This window comes from Bos grunniens, chromosome 23 (assembly GCF_055505025.1).
Source record: "Bos grunniens cultivar Pamir isolate PY7600 chromosome 23, Bosgru_T2T1.0, whole genome shotgun sequence".
Taxonomy (NCBI): Eukaryota; Metazoa; Chordata; class Mammalia; order Artiodactyla; family Bovidae; genus Bos; species Bos grunniens.
The window spans coordinates 43,316,631-43,332,055 of record NC_141187.1 but is presented as its reverse complement, the minus strand read 5'-3'; the positions used below and the strand labels follow the sequence as shown (position 1 = coordinate 43,332,055).

The 15,425-nt window shown below is 49.2% G+C and overlaps 1 protein-coding gene across 8 annotated transcripts in view; it reads left to right on the top strand.

Moving 5' to 3' along the window:
- Nucleotides 1-381: 381 nt before the first annotated feature.
- Nucleotides 382-15,425, top strand: part of JARID2 (jumonji and AT-rich interaction domain containing 2) — a 230,442-nt gene continuing 215,398 nt past the window's right edge. For 2 of the 8 annotated variants that reach the window (XM_086370213.1, XM_086370205.1), the window contains exons 1-2: nucleotides 401-599; nucleotides 1,362-1,565. Coding sequence is in view for 4 of the 8 variants with exons in the window: in XM_086370205.1 (XP_086226331.1) it covers nucleotides 1,521-1,565 (45 nt within the window). In the remaining 4 variants the exon portion in view is untranslated. Of the gene's footprint in view, nucleotides 645-957; nucleotides 1,566-3,444; nucleotides 3,862-15,425 lie in introns of those variants that run through there. The other 6 variants (XM_086370206.1, XM_086370207.1, XM_086370209.1 and 3 more) reach the window with 6 other exon arrangements.

The window sequence follows — 15,425 nt, the reverse complement described above, 5'->3', positions numbered from 1 at the left end:
AGTTCGCACCGAGGATTCCTCTTGGTGCGTGGCCCAGTTTTCCTCAGGACGGGCTCCAACCCCTAGCCGACACCGCCCCCCGCGCCGCCACGCTCCGAGGCCTTCCCCCGGAACGCGGCGCGTCCCTCCCCCGCCGCTCGGCGCGGCGCGCGCGCGATTCCTCGATTCCACAGGCGGTTCGCGCCGCGGGTGGGGGCGGGGCGCGCGGGGAGGGGGGCCGGCCGCCGCGGGGGGAGGGGGACCGCGGCCGGGGGGCGGGGGCGGGCCGGCGTGGGGAGTTCCTCGCTCGCGGACCACACGCTCTGCGGGCCAATCCCGAGCCAGCCTCGCTCAGTGTCACACGCGGGACACGTCCAAGCGTTTGTTGGCAGGGCCGGCAGGGGGGCGGGGGCGGGGAGGAGGGGAGGGGAGTTGAGTGACAGGCTTGCGGGGCAGGCTGGGAATTGTAGTTCCCAGCGCCCATGGCCATAGCCATTTTGTAGTCGGGGGACTACAACTTCCAGAAGATCAAGGGGACCATTCTAAGGTGCCCCGGGAATAGGCGGCTCTCCCCGGGGCCAGGCGTCCTGGGGCACTGGCACCCAGTAGCCCGGCTGCAGGTAGACACGAGGCGTGGCGGGGGCTAGCGTTGTGGCGGCCGAGGGGTGAGCGGCAAGCTGGGGAAAGGGGGTGAGGTGGAGCGACCGAGCGTGCCATGCATTGAGCTAGGGAGCCTCTCTCAATTCCAGTCTTAGGCTCGGCGTGGGAGCGATGCCTGCGGGGTAGCCCGGGAAGGGTTTGTCGAGGCCTCTCGGGTGTCTCGTCGACGGGGCCGTGAGGGTCCTCTGGGCTGGGCCAGGGGCGGTCGGCACCGGAGTAGGCGGGCTCCTGGTGGCCCAGCTGTGGGAGTTTTCGGCTGGCGTCCGGCGGGGAATTACCCGAGGAGCCCTAACTTGTATAAAAGCAGAGTCCATTTAAAGTTGGGCTGGATAGCCTCTATCTCATTGGTTAGGGGGCTTGGAAAAAAGAGACTCGGCGAGCCCTCGCTGTGGTGCTGCCGCCGCCGCCGCCGCCGCTGGAGTTGACTCTTCTGCTCGCACTGCTGCTGCAGCACAAACGTGACTTCCAACATTTTTTATTTATCTTTCCCTTTTCTTTTCCAAGATGTAACTACAGCTCAGACACTAAGGACCTTCACGTTTCGCTGATGTAGTTTTTGGAGGAAAAAGGGGGGGGAGTGAAGGGCGTCGGTTTTTTTTGTGTGTGTGTGTTTCGGGGGAAATTTTCCATTATGAGTGTTTTACTAAAGTGAATTTTTTTTTGTTTGCTTCGTCTTTGGCTTTTTTTTTTTTTTCCCTTCCCAATTTCGGATTTATTTCAAGGCGAATCGGGCTTTGGGGAAAGAGGAAGAAAAGTCGGATTACAAGATCAGCCACCACCAACAACAATAAAAACCACCAGGATATTTTTTTGCAAATTTCTGACGGCTTTAAATTCATGAAGCAATTGTCCCCTTTTGCAATCAGCATTTGGATCTCAGAATGAGCAAGGAAAGACCCAAGAGGAATATCATCCAGAAGAAATACGTAAGTGCTCCTAACAACACATCCTTTGACTTGTAGTTTTAAGCAATGGCTGTGAATGTCAAGTTTATAGATAATTCTGCAGCTGAAGGGTTTGAAACACAGCGTCCGATAAGGCTGTTTCTTTCTTTTCTGAAAGAAGGCTTTTCAGGCAAAGTCGTGTCTGCCTAGTTTGGATGAAAAAACAGATTGGTGTAGCGATACCTCCAGTGAATAAATTGACCTCGAATGACACAACCATAATCTAGTTTTAGATGAAAGGCAGGGGATTTTGGTGGAGCCTAGTCGGGGAGGTGGGGGCTGCGGTAATATAACTAAACTGCATTCTCGGGTGGATTTGTCCCCATATTGCACTTTGCATGCAAATGAGTCTGTTATTATTATTAATGTTATTTGGGAAATCGTGTAACGCGTTTGTGTTGGGAGCCCTTTAAGTTGCAATCGAGGGTCCGATTATGGCGATCTTGTTCCTTGCACTGGCACATCAAATTTAATGTATGTGGTCGTTTTGGCTTATTTGGTTCGCGACATAAACCAGTTGGGAATCATGTTACAGGGAATACATTTGTTGGGATTGACTTTAATAATGGGACTGGTTTTGTTTAAAAATTCATGGTTTCCAGTTTTAGGGGAAAAAGACATAGAATATAGTTAACGTTTTTAAGTAGGCATGTGAATGTAAATTTAAGTGACTACAATTAATTTCTCCCAGTTAACTGGGCTTCTGAAATTTGGTGATTATTCCGAGATTTAAATGGTTTGGAATAGTTAAATATGTTTTGTGCATAGTACAGCTACGTTTTGATTGGCATGGGGAGTGTTTTTGTTTTGTGTGTGGTGGCTTTTTTTTTTTTTTTTTAAGTTTGGGGGGAGGGAGAGGAGAGGGGGACCGAGGATTAACCAAATATGCACTCGAGTGATCGGTGATTAGCTGCATGCTTTAAATCAAAGAACCCATTAAAAAGAAAAGGCCGAATGAACACACGTTAGGAATAATGCAATGTTATAAGAAAGTTTGATTTAACTCGGGTGGGCAAATTGGTGTTAATATTTTCCCTTTTTGAGCAGTGTGATGTGTGTAATGGGAGATGACCTTCGGGGCACTGGTTTTGTAAAAAATAGATTTAATGGAAAAGCTGAATACCTCTTCTTGAGGGCTGATCCAACCTAGACACGTAAACTTCAACTATGAAAGAAATGCAAGGTTAAATAATCAAGCCCAACTTAAAACGCTGCTCCCTAAAGAATTTAAGAATTAAAATACATCCGCATTGCAGAGGGCTGAGGAGAATGCAAAGGACTAGTTTAAACTCGGGCTGTAGAAACTGCAGGGAGACAAGCTTGCCTGTGAGCGTGGACGCCTTCCCGGGGCACGTCCGATCCGGGTGCAGCCACAAAGCAAAAAGGGGGTAGAACTTGGACCAGAGCCACCCCCGCCCCCCCCCCCCCCCCCCCGCCATCGCTAAGTTGGGGAGCGGCGCGGGGTGGGATTTTTTGTTCCCGGTGGTCAGCGGATTGTGTCGACTCCGGGCGTCCGGCCGCCTGCCGGTGTCTGGCGGCGGCCGCAGGAGGCAGAGCACGAGTTAACGTTCGGGGAGCGGAGCCCGTGTTCCCGACGTGCTCGAGCCGGTGCGGCGCAGGGGGGAGGGCGGCGCGCGGGGGTCGCGGCGGGCTGGGCCGGGTCTGGGAGGCCGCGCGCGGCCTGTAGGGGGCGGGCTGCGGGCTCGGGGCGGGCGGCGCGGGCCGGCGGGCGGGCGAGCGGGTGGGTGGGTGGGGCGCGGGGGCGGCGCGGCCGGTCCGCCTGGGGAGGGGGCGGTGCGGGGCGGGGGCGTGGCGGGGAGGGGGCGGGCAGCGCGCGGCTGCGGCGGGCGCCCCCCAGCGCGCGCACGGCAGAGCATGGCGGCGGCGGCGCAGCCGGCTCCCCGCGGCCTGGCCCGCCGGCTCCAGTGCGGGCCCGGGAGCAACAGGTTAAGCCGGCTAGACGTCAGCGCGCCCCCTCCCCGCCCCCCGGTTCCTCCCCTGCCTCGCGCCGGCCTCCTCCCCCTCCCTCCGCCCCCCAGCGGCTCCGGGTTCCCGGACGCTCCGGCCGGGTTCTGTTGTCATTGTGACGTCACAAAGGGACGGGCCGGGGTGGAACCTTCTCCTCCTCCGTGACGTCAAAAGTCGGGCGGGAGGTTCCAGCGCGGCGGGGCTGCGGGGGCGGAGGGAGCGGTGCGGAGGCGGGGGCTGCCGTGCTTGGGGAGGAGGAGGATGCGATCGGCCTCGGCCTTCCGCCCCGAAGCGCCGCACTGCCCTCCAGGTGAGCGCTGGGAGCCTCTGGTCCCCTTGCGAGCGCCCCCGACCCTGCTCTGGTTCCGTTTCGGAGGTGGGCAGCAGGGCGGAGACGCCTCCTGTCTGCGAAAACGTTTTCGCTTCCTCTGTTTCCAGGTCTGCTGACGGCTGTGGCATTATTGCGGTGGTGGTCGTGCTTTCTCGTCAGTGCTTTTGCAAAGCAGGGAAACTTCAGTGGGGCAGCTTGGTTTTGCAGGAGAATCGCGTGATGGGTTTGGCCACCTTGTCACTTTAAGTCGTGTTGGGGATGTCATGACAGGACGTGGCGGGGTGATGCTGCACAGCATCAGCTGTTGGTTTTCTGGAAGCCTTGAAACACCAGAGCGGCACTTCGTTATGCCAGCTCTAGGCCTATGGAGTAGTTTAGGGGTTGGGGCAGACGGAAGACCAGTCATCAGTAGGTGTGCTTGGACTGCAAGTCTAAGGTGTCTTGGGCTCAGTTCTTCAGAACGAGAGTCCGAGGGGCGGGAAATCTAGGTTTATTTACTCATATGTAAAATAGAAAAAGTAATACATGCTTTTGCCTTTTCATTTTATCTGAGATCGCGTGCGTGAGATAATGTGCGTGGAAGATGTAAAACTATGCTGTTTCTATGTAAGATGAAATCATTACTTGAGCTGGTAGAAGGCAGCGCATTTCCTGCAGTTGATCTCAAAAGCCTTAGCTGCCTGCCGCGTTGCCATTTAGCTTATTGCTTTAGCAAAACAGTTTGTGGATGGCAGGCTTTGGGGAAAATGATTATTATATTTCATATTAAATGACATCTTTGAAAAACTCATAAATTGTAGTGTAATCCTGTCTTAATTGCTGGGCACGAGTCCCACTACGGTACCTTAACTGAAAACGTTTGCCTTTCAAAGCCCCAATCCACTTGGACAATAAAAAGTTACATGTTTTGCTCTATGGGTATCTTATGCCATGCCCGTCACTCCACTGGTTGATTATTGCTGTCGAGTGTAACAGATAAGATACCTAGACCTAAAAACTATTTGATACTTGGTGCTTTATAGAAGGTATGAGTTTGAAATAAAAATGTCTGCCACATGAAGATATGATTCATGTAGTTAGCAGGAAAACAAATTATCAGTTTGATTTCTAGGACAGCTCAAGAAGAATTTGTAACACTAGGTTGTAAATTTTAGGTATTTAATTTTCTGATTTAAAAGTGCAGTATGATTGAAAACTCTGGGAAAAGTTTGTGTTACAAGATTCAAAAGCAAAGTTTACTACAATTGCATAAAATTGTAAAGAGAAAAAGTAGAACTACACCAAAATGTAGTGGTAGGATTTATAAGTTGGTTCCCCCCACCCCCACCAGTTTTACACCCAATTGATTTATTTTATGGTTCTCCGGGAAAAAACCTGCATACCTTATTTAAGTAATTGCTGTATTTTTTTCTTTTTTGAGCTGTTTAGGTGGCTGGCTTTCTGCCTGTCTCTAGTAGTGGAGAAAAACCGTTCTCTTTTTCACATAAGTCTCTGGGCAGAAACAGTTTAGCAACAGTCGTGGTCTGGAGAGATTATGGAAGGAATACTGCTGTCAAGAGTCCGAAGTGTGTTGCTGAGATTTAAAAAGGAAAAAAAAATCATCTTTAAAAATAATCCAATTTATGATTACCTGGGTTATTATTACTTTACTGTAGACAAGTATCTGACTTGTGTATTCCACACAGCCATTGGCCCAAAGGGCCAACTAGAATTACTTGGTGCTTAGATGGTTTCATGGCTGTTTCCTGTCGTAAGAGGTCAGACCAGTTCTTGTTGCTTGGCTGAGGGCTGTTGACTCACTTCCAGATGCCTTGGAAAGAACTCCAGTGTTAATCTTAATATATATCCTGCTCCAAAGGTTATTTAAAATTTCCTCCTTCAGAAAGAGAAAAATTTTTTTGAGTATGTAACCAGTGTCTTTAAGATTTTAAATAGAACCCTTCTTTTCAGAGATGATATGGGAAAGTCATGTTAAGCCTAACATTGAAACACTCGGTAAAGGCTAAGCTGAACTTTTTTTTTTTAGTTTAATAAGAGTTTTATAGAAATCTATACAAATCTACTTTTTTTTTTCCATCTTGTGTCTTTGAAACCTAGTGTGTTTTTTGATCCTTACAGGACAGCTCAATATGGACAAGTCATTGCTTTGTGTAACTGAACATATGAAGCTGTCCTACTGAACAGTCCAGATCTGTGTAACCAGAGCTATATCTCACGTAGCATGGTGTCTGTGTTGGTGAAAAACATTAAGTCCTACAAAATCGAACACTAAAAATTACAGGGCTAATGGAAAAATAAGGATGAAACATGTCACTCAAAACATATGTAACTTTGGTAAAGCGAACCATAATCAGTTAGTAATCTGGATCTGGAAAAATGACATAAAGTGCTCAGGTAGGCAGCTCAGACTCCAGAGTGAATTGTAAAAATTGAGAGGTGTTATACTGGCAGTATTTTTACAGAGTGCAGCTTGTGTTGCCAGGGCAGCATGGATGGAACGATGCTGTTAGCTGTAGGTGGGCATTGGTGGGTTTTTTTTTTTTCCCCCCGCCTTATGGTTTTTTTTTTTTTTTTTCCCCCGCCTTATGGTTTTTATTTTTTTTTTGGTGAAGATGAACTTTTGAGCTTCTTGGTAGATGCGCACTTTTCTAGTTTACTGCAAGTTTTTTTTTTTTTAATTGTAAATGGATGCTCAAGAGATTCTTTAGGTTTATTTTTAAGATTTGCCCTTGGTTATGCTGGTCTGAGGACCTGGCTTTTTAACACTCAGTCATACGTTTTTCAGTCTGAGTAGTTTCCTTTTTGGAATTCTGCTTGTATGGTTCTGATCTTCGTGTTACTGGTCTGCATCTAAATCTTTCCCAGGATCATAGCAACAGCTCTGGTACTAACCACCTTCCACCTACGCAGCCTACCCAGTTCTTCTGGCTGAAGGACATCCTGGCCGTGACATCCCTGCGTGAAGCCCCTGCCAGGGGGCCGGCGCGGGGGAGTGTGTGCCCCTGTCCCGTTTGGCTCTCACCCACGTAGAAGGAGGACATCCTGGCCGTGACATCCCTGCGTGAAGCCCCTGCCAGGGGGCAGGCGCGGGGGAGTGTGTGCCCCTGTCCCGTTTGGCTCTCACCCACGTAGAAGGAGGACATCCTGGCCGTGACATCCCTGCGTGAAGCCCCTGCCAGGGGGCAGGCCCGGGGGAGTGTGTGCCCCTGTCCCGTTTGGCTCTCACCCATGTAGAAGGCTTGCCAAGTGCCAGTTGTTTGTTCCCAAATCTGGTTATTCCGGTTAGATTTATCATTGAAATTTCAGTTAAATATTATATAAACCTTTGACCGAGTGTGGCAAGAGAGTTGGTTTCTATGAAAACTTGAAGCTGAATGTTTGGGAACCCTTGATAAAAGTGAATTACTGTAAAAACGAGATTGTTAACGTAGATGTGGGCCTGCCATTTAAAAGACTTGGGTGAAATCTGTAAGGTTTCGCACCCATACTGCTTTGCAAGTGGTTCCCTTTTAAGAACCAAGCTTCATTTATGGCTGAACTCCCTTCCCAACAAACAAAAAAGCTTGCCGTGGAGTACCACGAATTCTCAAAATTATCTGTAACAAGAACTTCCCTGGTGGTCCAGTGGTTAAGAATCTGCCTTCTAAGGCAGAGGACACTGGTTTGATCCCTGTTGAGGGAACTAAGATCCGACATGCCTCGAGGGGCACCATAAGAGAAGCCCCTGTGCTGCAGCTGAGACCAAATAAATAATTTAAAAAAATCTGTCACTAAAAGCATATTCGTGTGTTCATTACATTCACTTGTATGTATATGCTCAACCTATGTACACGTATATTAACGATTTACTGCTTAACAGACTCTACGTTAGCTAACCAACTTAATGGTCCCTATCAGCTCTAAGAGTGCTTCCATTATATTTAGCCTTAATCCCCAAATATTAAACTAGACTTCTTATCTAGTTCATGCCAGGTAGCATAGATAAAATGTGGGTCAGTTAGAGTGGCCCTGCTGAGGTAATTTGTAATACTTTCAGAGTTTGTGTAGTTCTCAGGATGGTGGGGGTTAGAAAGATGAGTGATTTTACACTTCATTTATGTGGAGTTCAGAAGCTTATATCTTGTAATCCAGCAACTTTAATTATTTTGTCTTACTTAGGAGATTCCATTTCAGATCCTTCCAGATCCATTCTGTTCCATCTTTTCTGTTCCATTTCAGATCCTTAAGCCTACCTGTTAATGGAAACGAGACACATTGAACTTCAGTTTTTTCTGTTTGAATCAGTTTCTCTTGTTTCTTTCCTCTGCAAACCTTGCTTCCTTTTCCAGGCCCCAGACTTGGTGTTTTGGGTCCCTTTTGTGTGCCCATAAAGCCTTCTCCACATTTGCCCCTTCATCTCAGACCACTTTCATTCCAGAAGGTGGGAACTTGGATGACTTTGGTCTCCTTTTTTGAAAAAGACAATTTGAGTGAGATTTTTCCTTATCCTTTTAGGATATAATTTTTCTTGACTTCTAACAACCCCATGGCCTTCTGACAGTCTCACACTTTTCAGTAAGAGTTTTTCATTCATTTTTGATTCGGAATAAAATTGTCAAAAGTAGAGCTGAGCCTGCTCCCGGTTGATCGATCTGCCTGCTTCTGGCACGTCCTGTCCTGCCACCTCTTCTTGGAGGTGGCTTTTGTCTATCGTTGTTCTCTCATTCTCTTTCTCAGGATGTGTGGGGTGAGGAGGGGCCCACATTTTGCAGAGGTGGATCCCGTTCCCAAGGGCCAGGTCTCAGGTCCATCTGAGTGGGTAGCTGGGCTCCAGCCTTGGGCCCTGTGTTTCTGTTGGGCTTGCTATCTACTTCCACCGGTCTGTCTGTCCACAGACTTTACTACTCTTGTGAGGGGGCTCGCCCATGCCTCTTAGGACTTTTCTGCCATTTGAAGAATTGTACCAGAAGAGCTTGGACTGTAGGAAACACACTAGCATCGTGAGGAGAAGACCCAGTCAGTTCTGAAATAACCGCCCACAGTTACTGTTTCTCTAGTGAGCTCACAGGAGAGGAAGAGACTGTTGAGTCCATTTTATAGAAGGGAAAACCGAGGCCAGCAGTTCCTGGCCAGGGAGTGAAAGGCTGGATCTCCTCCCCATATTTTAGTCCAGATGAACTGGAGGTAAAAGGAATGATCAGAGTAGCCCCAGGAGGTGGGGTAAAGGCCATAATCGAGGCTCCTGGTAGCCTTTGGTGAGGTTTTTTTACTTGAGAAAGTTGGGGGGAAGTCGAGGCAGTTTGTCAGCCTCCATAGCAGGAGTGGATCTGTTGCAAGTGAGTGTTTGTTATTTTTTTAAACACCAGTTGGTGGAGCTACCCTCTTCTCCCCAGCTGCCTGTCTCCTTAGGAAAAAGCTTTGAGGTCCCAGATGCCCTGGGGCCTGGCTAGTGCTTGCTCCGCATTTTTATTAGTGCCCCCACCCCATCCTCTCCGGTGTACCTGAGAGCTGACCTGGGCTGTGTTTGCTCTCCAGGCTTCTGAATTCATTTGCTTTTGTAGGGTCTGTGACAAATAGGCTTTGATGCTTTTTCTGGCAATCTTATTGTTGCCCCTGACTTTTGCTGCTTAGGGGACCACGGGGCGTTGGGGGAAATCATTTGCCCTCAAATCCTCACCAGGGTCTGGGCTGGGCAGTCAACAAAGGCTGCCCAGATGTGTTAATGAGGCTGCGTGAGTAATGAGAACATTACACGTAATTACTTACACATTCATAGGACGTATGAAGGCCTTAGAAAGGGGAACCCTACTGACAGTTCTTGGGAGCTGATTCTGAGAGCTGGTGCGGCCTAGAAGGCCTAAATTGGATTTTAAGTTCTAATTTTGTAAGTCTGTCAAGCTCCACCACCCATGAAGAGGTAGGCAGTGAGCATTGAAATACTGGTAGCAGTGTTCAGTTACCAGGAGTCCTAGAAGGTCATCTTATTCATAGCCACACATTTTGCCCCTTTGTATTCCCTCCATGGCTCTTGTCACATATTTTCTCCGGTACAGTCAGCAGTATTTTTGGGTAGGGTGTGGAGTGGGTGTTTTCCATCAAGAGACCCTCTGGTTGATGTGACTGAGTCACCCAGGGGGAATGTTGGGAGACTTTTTGGCACCCTGTTTTCGTGGCTCTCTTCTCAAATCTGGGTGGTTCTTTCTCCATTTTTTTCCCCAACCACAATTTGGGTTAGAGCTTGATCTACAATGGTTGTGTGTGCTATCTCTTGTTTCTCATTTCTATCAGCTGTTAGAAGTGTTTGGTGCCTGTGGGGGCAGAAACAGGTGCCAGGAGGAAATGAGAAGGGATTAGGGCTGTGCATGTGTTTCTTGCATTTATTCCCTTCTGGGTTTGCAGGAGGGGCGCTGCATGAATGCTTACTCTGTTTAGCAGCAGTTGGATGTCGACCTTGTTAGGACTTGGAGTGTTCTGTGCTTTGTGTCCATGCCTCGTTGCTTGTATGTGGGCTTGGGGAATTTAATGCCTCACATTGTGAGGGGCTTGTTCTGAATGTAGGGCACCTCTGTGGTCATAGTGGACAAGATTGGGAATATGAGCTGAGCTCAGGGTTGAGCCCTGTGTTGCACTGGCTGTGTGACCCTGGGCAAGCCACATAACCTCGCTGAGCTGCTTCCTCACCCGGAAAACTTGTTCCATGCACCTCACAGGCTTGTGGCTGGGAGGGTCAGTGAGATTTTTGATGTGAAAGCACTTTGTAAACTGCATACTATGCACAAATGCTCAAGAAGGTATGATTACACAGTTGGAAATCACCAACCTAGAGATATGAGGCCTGTCAGCAGCCTTCCAGGCTGACTCAGAAATGAATAAATCATATGAATTCTGTGCCTCTTAACAAGCCAAATGAAGAGCAACAGATACTCTAAAGTCCGTTTTGGAATACAGAACAAAGCTTTAAAGATTAGAAGGTGATTATATTCAGTATCTTGTAGTAAACCTGTAATGAAAAGGAATCTGAATTAAAAAATTACAGAATCACTCTGCTGTACACCTGAAATTAGCATGGTATTGCTGTACACCCGAAAGTGAATCACCTTACTGTACACCTGAAATTAACACAGTGTTGCTGTACACCTGAAACTAACCGAATCACTTTGCTATACACTTGAAATGAACACAATATTATTAAAAAAAAATTTAGACAACGATGTGATCTCTTCCCACCCCCCACTTTCTGGTGGTTGAGTGTCTTCTGTATTATCCAGCTCTTGATTTCTGAACCTGACCGGGTTGTGAACTGGAGTGACAGATTGAGAATTCAGGTTAGAGCGGCACTGAAGCTTTCCACGGAGATGTTCATCTTGGGCCTTGGAGCAGTGTTCCTTGACCTTGAACATTGGCTCAAGCTAAGTTTGTCCTCGATGCAGCACGCAAAGCCCTTGCTCTGCCTTGAGCTTGGGGCTACCCTTTCCACTGCAGCTGACCCAGCCTCCTGGTCTTTGCACATCCTGGTTCCTCAGCTTGCTTTGGGGCCGATTGCCTGCCCAGTCCTGCTGAGCCCACCTAGACCGCTCTGTGACCTGATGGGACAGCCTGCTACTCTCTTCCTCCCATCAGGCAGAGCCAAGCCCCCTTTCTGTGAGCCTGCCTCCTTACAACTACCTCTGTGGAATCAGTGTTTACTGGTATCTCTCCCTGTTAGCGCCACATGAGTAGAGGCTGAATTTTCTGTCATCACACAGTTTAGGAAATATTTGCTGAGTATTTAAAATCCTATCCAGTAGTGGGAGGGAATTGGTAAGGATCTAGCGGAAAAAGGTGAGCTTCACTAATCAGAATTTCACAGCTGAGGAAACAGGTGTCTAGGGACAAAGGTTGCACATTTTACAGTGACACTGCCAGGGCATGAGACCCAGCGCCTGCCACAGTGGAAGGCCGTCTGGGGCATGAGACCCAGCGCCTGCCACAGTGGGAGGCCGTCTGGGGCATGGGACCCAGCGCCTGCCACAGTGGGAGGCCGTCTGGGGCATGGGACCCAGCGCCTGCCACAGTGGGAGGCCGTCTGGGGCATGGGACCCAGCGCCTGCCACAGTGGGAGGCCGTCTGGGGCATGGGACCCAGCGCCTGCCACAGTGGGAGGCCGTCTGGGGCATGGGACCCAGCGCCTGCCACAGTGGGAGGCCGTCTGGGGCATGGGACCCAGCGCCTGCCACAGTGGGAGGCCGTCTGGGGCATGGGACCCAGCGCCTGCCACAGTGGGAGGCCGTCTGGGGCATGGGACCCAGCGCCTGCCACAGTGGGAGGCCGTCTGGGGCATGGGACCCAGCGCCTGCCACAGTGGGAGGCCGTCTGGGGCATGGGACCCAGCGCCTGCCACAGTGGGAGGCCGTCTGGGGCATGGGACCCAGCGCCTGCCACAGTGGGAGGCCGTCTGGGGCATGGGACCCAGCGCCTGCCACAGTGGGAGGCCGTCTGGGGATACTGCCTTTGGACCCATTTTTCAGAGATGCATTCTCCTGCCAGATGTATCCTCGGTTACCCATGATAACTGCAGTCATTGATTCATTTTCACAGGAAGATAAAATCCACATGTAATCCCCATATGTAATTGGGCCATTAATGTTTGCCCCTGTTTGAAAATGATTATTTTGTCCTAGAAGTCATTTATTGCAGACAACAACATGAAGATGAAATCTATTGCAGTCACCTACGGGGCGTTCCGGTGAAGGCAGTGGCACCCCACTCCAGTACCCTTGCCTGGAGAATCCCATAGATGGAGGAGCCTGGTGGGCTGCAGTCCATGGGGTCGCTAAGAGTCGGACACGACTGAGCAACGTCACTTTGACTTTTCACTTCCATGCATTGGAGAAGGAGATGGCAGCCCACTCCACTGTTCTTGCCTGGAGAATCCCAGGGACGGGGGACCTGGTGGGCTGCCGTTTGTGGGGTCGCACAGAGTTGGACACGACTGAAGCAACTTAGCAGCAGCAGCAGCAGCAGCAACGGGGCGTTCCTGCACTTGTACAAATGTCGTTTTACATATGTGGGCTCTTACTCTTAAGTGATAGTCTCTTCTGGGCTCTTTGCATTTATATCTCATTTCAGTTACCAAAAGAGGATTCTGCATCATCATTGTTTTAAAATTGTTTAATTTTGGTTGCGCTGGGTCTTTGTTGCTGTGCTTGGGCTTTCTCTAGCTGGGGGCGAGCAGGGGCTACTTCTCTGGTTGCGGAGCACGGGCTCCAGGGTATATGGGCTTCAGTAGTTGCCACGCGCCGGCTCAGTAGCTGTGGCCCGTGGGCCTAGTTGCCTCGAGGCACGTGGGACCTGAGCCCGTGTCCCCTGCGTTGGCCCGTGGATTCTTATCCACGGCACCACCGGGAAAGTCCCCTGCACTGCTTTTCAGTAGCTGCTGGGCACCTGGTCAGTCTGGAGCAGTTTTCTTGTGTGTTCTTGAGGGCTGTCCCACACAGCGTGGGGGCCGCTGTCACAGTGACGCGTGCGCTGTGCCTTTCCTGTGTCTTCCTGCACTTAATTCCAACTTCCTCCAGGTGAAGTGACCACTCTGTGTGACGGTGTTTATGCTCAGATCCCTCTCAACAGCTGTGTTCTGAGGGAAAGGCTGCACTAATTCACAGCCCCCCAGGTAGCGCCAGTGGGTTGGTTTGTTTGTTGTCTGCTTTTAAAAACCAATACAGGCACTTGTAACAAGTAGTAAAGATGTCAGTTGGGTTTTATTTAAGTTTCTGTTTTCTTTCCTTGTCCTCTCTCAGGGCATTAGAACTAAATGAGATGAGATATGGGGAAGCACTTTGAAAAAGAAAATTGCTCTGAGAACACAACATGTTATGAGTTAGGATGACTGTAGCTGTGAAGGGACAAGGCTCTGTAGGATTGTACAATTACACATTTCTTGTTTATGAAATGGTTCTTTTGTGAGAACACAATGTAACTTTAAAATGACCTGAAATCCCATTATTTTTACAAGTAATTTCAGCCTTGTTTTGGAGGTGGGCTTTGTATGGTTACAAAGGTCCCATTGGGCTCTGGCTTGAAAGACTTTAGTTAAATACAGCCGATATATTTGGCTGTTGAGCATGCTCTTACCTGTTGTTGTTTAGTATCTCAGTCTTTTGTGAACCCATGGATTGTGGCCCACCATGGGATTCTCCAGGCAAGAAGACTGGAGTGGGTAGCCATTGCCTTCACTGGAGGATCTTCCCTCCCCAGGGATCGAACCTGCATCTCTTGCGCCTCCTGCATTGCAGGTGGATTCTTTACCATTGAGCCACCAGGGAAGCCTCTGACTATGTTAGGGGTTAGGAAATAAGACATTGTCTTTGTCCTTAGAGAATTTATGGTTCAGCTGACAGCAGGGATGCCAAACTCGGGGAAGAGAGCTGCTGGCCTCAGATTAATCACTTCCCCTCAATCTGAGTTTCTTCCTGCGTGAAATGGGGATACTCACACCTTCATTTATTGGCTCTCAGGGTCATTTTGGGGGAGGCAGAGTCGGATGTTAACATGTGAAGTGTTATAAACTAGCTATCTAGATCAGATTATTCTTATTTTAGGTCCCACGGGTCTTTGTGGCTGTAATTCTCTAGCCTCAAGGTTGAAGAGGGAACACCATGTTTCTGGGTCATCCTTGCTGATTTCAGGCTGTCCGGGTTGTCTGAGAAAGAAGATGGAAATGAAAATAATATAGCTGCTTTTCCTTTCACATTTATGAAAAAATACAGTGTGACGATTTTTATGGCAGACGTACTTGTTGATTGTTCTGATGATGGCTTTTTATCGATCTCCCTCCCCCCACGTGAGAAGGAGGTGGTATCCTAGAACTGCTGAGAAGCACCATTGACGAGTATTTCTGGGTGAACTTGTTTGCCTTCTTTTTCATTCTTGAGTAAAGATGTCCCTGTAGAGATGGGATTTAGACGTTTGCCGGCTTTTCCTCGGTTGCCGCTTCTCTGTCCTTCTACACAGAGTACTGATGCACCGCGTGTTCTCTTTTCGGCTTGTGATAGTGTCTTGGTGTTGGGGGGGGCAGAGGCAGCGTGGTGGGGATGAGCCACGTCCTGGAGTCCCAGTTAAGCGGCCAGCACGTGACTCCTACCTGCTGTAGCGGCCGACCCCCCGTGCTGGTCCTCGGCTCATACCAGCTGACTCCTCTCCAGCCTGATCTCCCCAAGTGGCGAAGGGGTTTGATAGGTGCCAAATAGGCAGTCAGCCTGGTTTCTTTTTTTTTTAATTTTTATTTATTTTTAATGTGGCTTTATTAATGTGTAAAAATGACAAGACACTTGGTGTTGCTCAGTAAAGAGCTCATTCCTGATTCTTACGTGGCTTTTGTCTTTGACATTCGATTCCATCCACTCTGCAGCCTTTTCACTGGGACTTGAGTTGACAGTTTTTTGAGAGGGGTGTTTTTTTGATATAGTTACTTCTGTACACTGCACCTCATTCTGAAAAGGCTTCAGGGCCATAATGAGCAGTCATCCTGAGAGCGAACAGGTTTTTCTTTGACCCGAGTGTATTCACTTTCTAAATGCCCAGAGTGA